This window comes from Anopheles merus, chromosome 2R (genome assembly GCF_017562075.2).
Source record: "Anopheles merus strain MAF chromosome 2R, AmerM5.1, whole genome shotgun sequence".
NCBI lineage: Eukaryota > Metazoa > Arthropoda > Insecta > Diptera > Culicidae > Anopheles > Anopheles merus.
In genome coordinates this window covers 44,799,427-44,804,459 of record NC_054082.1, presented here as the reverse complement: position 1 = coordinate 44,804,459, position 5,033 = coordinate 44,799,427, and the positions used below count along the sequence as shown (strand labels likewise).

The 5,033-nt window shown below is 46.7% G+C and overlaps 1 protein-coding gene across 1 annotated transcript; it reads left to right on the top strand.

The window, feature by feature from the left end:
- Window positions 1-564: 564 nt before the first annotated feature.
- Window positions 565-4,524, top strand: LOC121590846. Its single transcript, XM_041910901.1, has 4 exons — window positions 565-841; window positions 1,844-2,022; window positions 2,089-2,760; window positions 2,980-4,524. Exons 1-4 carry the CDS (start codon window positions 565-567, stop codon window positions 4,522-4,524), a joined length of 2,673 nt encoding a protein of 890 aa, XP_041766835.1.
- The last annotated feature ends 509 nt before the right edge of the window (window positions 4,525-5,033 follow it).

Genomic DNA, 5,033 nt, shown 5'->3' with positions numbered 1-5,033 from the left:
TTTATATACCGATTAGTATCAAAGCTTCTAGGAGTATTAAGTTGCAAAAAATATACACTATCTTGAATGTTTCTCAATTAATTAAAGTGAATTGATAAATTAATTAATAGTTAATTTATTAAAGTTAATTAATTGAATAAATATAATGTAATTCAGCTTATATATCTCAGTCAGTCTGTTTGGTACCGCATACGGTGTGATGTGCTGGTGAGGAGAAGTGTGGAGGAATGGGAATTTTGGCGTGAGTGTGTGCGTATGTTTGCACGCGCTGCTTGATGCTGGGCGCGCGGCGCTCAGCGATCAGTCGCAATTCAATACTCAATAAAAACACACGTGAACTGTACGATCAATTCTTTCCTTTTACGGCAAATGAATCAAAAATAATATCACAACGTAGGGGCAAGTTTGCTAAAGATCGCGGGAAAGAACATTTTGGTGCCGTGACCAGGATTTTGATAAATCCTTCGGTTTTTGTGAAAACCGGCGTACAGAAGCGTTTGTTCATAAAGCAGTGCTGCGGCACTCGATCTGTGTTAGTGTTTGTGTGTGTGAGCCTTTTGCAAAATGTCGAAGCAGGACAAGTTGCGGTACAAGGAGCTCAAGCGGCACCAATACATGGACTCCATCAATCGTGTGAAAGAGTTCGTAAAAACGTTCACAAGTGAACAACAAAATCAAGTGTCGACGCGACTCGATCGTTTGGAAAAGATTTGGGAATCTTTTGAAACAGTGCAAAAAGACATCGAAGATTTGGAAATCTCCGAGGAAGGCGTTGCAACTAATGCGCGTATTAGAGCAGAAATGGAGGAAACGTATTTGTACGCAAAGGCGCAATTGCGTAGTATGTTGCCCATTCCGGCAGTCGCTGAAATTGTGTCTGTTGCTGCAAATGCTGCTTCATCTTCTTCTTCAAGAGTGAAGCTCCCATTGATCGCACTGCCAGAGTTCGCAGGAAATTTCGATGCGTGGTTAACGTTCCACGACACATACGTCTCACTCATACACTCATCGACGGACATAACGGCAATCGAAAAATTCCACTACCTTCGAGCTTCACTCAAAGAAGAAGCTGCGAATTTAATACAATCCATTTCGGTTACAAGTGAGAATTATGATTTGGCATGGAGTACGATCGTCAAACGTTATTCCAACCCAATCATTTTGCGTAAGAAGCATATTCGATCGCTCATATCGCTTCCTAAGATGAAAGAAACGGGAGCAGTGGCGCTCAACCGTTTGGTTGCCGATTTTCGACGGCATGTCAAAATCCTAGAACAATTGAAAGAACCCGTGAAATCGTTCAGTTCAATTCTCATCGAGTTGATGGCAGATAAGCTGGATGATGAAACACTCCGTGTGTGGGAAGAAGCCCATGCCGATGAAGATCCTACATTTACGGACATGATGGCGTTTTTGGAAAAAACGTGTAGAGTGTTGGAAACACTGGCAATAGAGAAGTGTAGTGCAGTTCCCAAAAAAACCAATAAGACAAAAGTATCGTTGCATGCAGCTACAACTCATACCAACAACGTACCAGTGTGTGTGATGTGCAAAAAGAACGGGCACAGTATAGCGTCGTGCAATGTGTTCAAAGGCACTAATACACAAGAACGCATGAGAGTGGTGAGTGAGAAAAGGCTGTGCAGAAATTGCTTGAAAGCAGGACATTTGGCCCATGCGTGTGCGTCCAAATACAATTGCCAGCAGTGCTCTCAGCGTCACCACACACTACTTCATGCTCACGAAGAAAACAGCAGTGTATTAGTGGGTGAAACTTCTAGCTCTTCAACAATGGCGTTGGCATCGTCGAAGAAATCCGCCGTTAACGCTATACTCTCTACAGTGGTATTGGTTGTTGTCGATGCATACGGAAAAGAACACTTAGCGCGAGCATTGCTGGACAACGGATCGCAGCCGAACGCGATCAGTGAACATCTTTGTCAGCTTTTACGACTACCACGAAAGCCCGCTAGCGTTTCAATTGCTGGTGTGGACAGCACTACCACCAATGCAAAGCACATAGTATGTACAGAAGTGCGATCTCGGATCTACCACTACCGACAAGCAATGAATTTCCTTGTGTTGAAGAAAGTAACGCAGAACATTCCGTCAACGTCGTTTTCTACTGCTGCCGTCGGCGTTCCTTCGAACTACGTTCTGGCCGATCCAGATTTCGGGACCGCGCGGCGCGTGGATATGATCATCGGTGCAGCATATTTCTATTCGTTGCTGCGTGGTGGACAAGTGCATTTGCCAAACCAGCGAAACGTTCTCATCGACACGGTGTTTGGCTGGCTCGTAGCAGGAGATACACCGACCTTTCATGAATCGCAATCGCAAACAACAATTAGTTGTCACATGATGGAGGCAACCGACAAACTACAAGAACAGCTGGAGCGATTTTGGAAGGTCGAAGAGCTTGCTATAACATCATTGTCTCCTGTTGAACAACATTGCGAGCAGTACTTCAAGCAGACGACGAATCGAGATGACACCGGCAGATACGTCGTTCGCATGCCGAAACACCACGACTACGCTCAGATGCTTGGCGATTCGAAGGCTGCAGCCCAGAAGCGCTTTCGGTTGTTGGAACAGAGGCTGGCTAAAGACATGCATCTGAAGCAGCAGTACGATGACTTCATGCGAGAATACGTGACGCTGGGTCACATGTTTCCTGTGCCGGTTGAAGAGGACAGCATGGCTGCAGTTCACTACTTGCCGCATCATCCGGTGGTGAAAGAGTCCAGCACGACGACCAAGGTGCGTGTGGTTTTCGACGGCTCGGCGAAGAGCGTCACGGGGCATTCTCTAAACGATGTCTTGCATGTAGGACCAGTCGTGCAAGATGAGCTGCTGTCTCTCGTCGTGCGATTCCGCAAGTATAAGGTGGCGGTGATCGCCGACATCGAGAAAATGTATCGCCAGGTGAGTATGCATCCCGATGACCGACGTTTACAACGTATTTTTTGGCGCTTTCAGGAAACAGAAGTTGTGCAAACTTTTGAGTTGGCAACGGTGACGTATGGTCTGGCTCCATCGTCATTCCTAGCAACACGTACGCTACTTCAACTAGCTGAGGATGAAGGCGCTCCTTATCCTTTGGCAACTGAAGCCGTAAAGAAGAACTTGTACGTGGACGATCTGATCTCCGGCGCAGAAAGCATTGAGCAAGCAATTCAACTTCGTGACGAACTGACCAGTCTCATGAGTAAGGGAGGTTTCAGGTTCCGAAAATGGTGCTCAAACGAGTTGAGTGTGCTTGATGGGTTGACACCTGATCTGCTTGGAACAACAGCATCCCATGAATTCGAAGCAGCCGCAAATGTCAAGACGCTTGGCATATGTTGGGAACCACCAAACGATGTATTCCGTTTCACGATTGCTATCCCTGATGTACGACCCTGCACGAAACGTACAGTGCTATCTACGATTGCCCAGCTGTACGATCCGCTTGGCTTGCTATCGCCTATCATCGTGCAAGCAAAAATCCTCTTACAGGAACTTTGGGCAAACAAACTCGGTTGGGATGACGAATTGCCGCGGCAATTGTGTGACAAATGGGAAGAGTTTTGCGAACAGCTCCCCATGCTAGCTCATTTCAAGATCCCGAGATTTGCTTTGACACCCAACTATAACTATGTAGAGCTGCATTGTTTTGCAGACGCATCAGAAGCAGCTTATGGTGCGTGTGCCTACCTGAGATCGCAAAGCATCGACGGCACAACCCAAGTAACGCTGCTAGCTTCTAAATCGAGAGTGGCTCCTCTCAAACCGCTTACCATCCCTAGACTGGAACTATGCGCAGCCTTGCTAGCTGCCAGATTACAGCAGAAACTAATATCAGCCATTGACATGGCAGTAAACGAAACACATATGTGGTCCGATTCAACCATCACGCTGCAATGGCTTGCAGCACCACCTAGAACGTGGAAAACTTTCATCGCAAACCGAGTAGGAGAGATACAAGCTGCTACCAATGGATGCATTTGGCATCATGTGCCAGGGATCGAGAACCCTGCCGACATGCTATCCAGAGGTGTTTCTGCGGAATTGCTTTTGGAAAGCAACATGTGGATGCATGGACCAGATTGGCTGATGAACGATAGCTCGTGCTGGCCCAGCAAATCGTATGGACAACAGCACTTCACTGATGATGAGCTGGAAAGAAAGGGTAACGTTGTGTTAACTGCCCAAGTAGTCGAGCCCGACCCACTGCTCCTACGATACTCCTCATTCAGAACGTTGGTTCATGTAACTGCATATTGCATGCGATTTTGCCACATTGCGCGTGGTAAAGAACAACGCGAAACGATCAATCTCTCTGTGGATGAGATTCAAAATGCTAAAATCGTTTTAGTAAAGATGGTACAGCGACAAGTATTTCCCGATGAACTACGACAACTGCGTAAGAAACAAAAGCTTGCTGGTGGATCCCACTCAAGCTACTCCATCCATTCATTGACAAGGATGGTGTCATACGTGTTGGTGGCAGACTTGGACATGCCGATGTGCCATTCTGTGTGAAGCATCCGATCGTCATTCCTGGGTATCATCCATTTACCCAATTGCTGTTGAGGCAGCAACATGAGAAAGTGATGCATGGTGGCATCACATCAACACTTTCAGCCATTCGCGAGGAGTTTTGGCCATTGAATGGCAGGAGAGCGGTTCGATCTACCATCCGAGCATGTTATCGCTGCAACCGAGCCAATCCTGTTCCAATTCAGCAACCGATGGGACAGCTACCGCTTTCTCGAGTCACTGCAAACGAAGCATTTGTCTGTACAGGTGTGGATTACTGTGGGCCGATAATGCTGAAGCCTATTCATCGCAAAGCAGCTCCTCAAAAGGCGTACCTATGCATTTTTGTATGCATGAGCACCAAAGCAGTGCATTTAGAGCTTGTGAGTGACCTAAGTACATCAGGGTTCCTGAAGGCTTTAGACCGTTTCATCTTCCGACGAAACAAGCCGAACCATATCTATTCGGATAATGGTACAAATTTCGTCGGCGCAAAGAACGCACTTCACCAA

What these genes read in the sequence shown, in the direction of transcription:
- LOC121590846 (XM_041910901.1), top strand. Translation starts at nt 565, where the DNA reads ATGTCGAAGCAGGACAAGTTGCGGTACAAGGAGCTCAAGCGGCACCAA. An exon ending in CGCAAAGGCGCAATTGCGTA is followed by an intron (nt 842 to 1,843) that starts GTATGTTGCCCA and finishes TACTCTCTACAG; the next exon opens with TGGTATTGGTTGTTGTCGAT. An exon ending in CCACCAATGCAAAGCACATA is followed by an intron (nt 2,023 to 2,088) that starts GTATGTACAGAA and finishes CTTGTGTTGAAG; the next exon opens with AAAGTAACGCAGAACATTCC.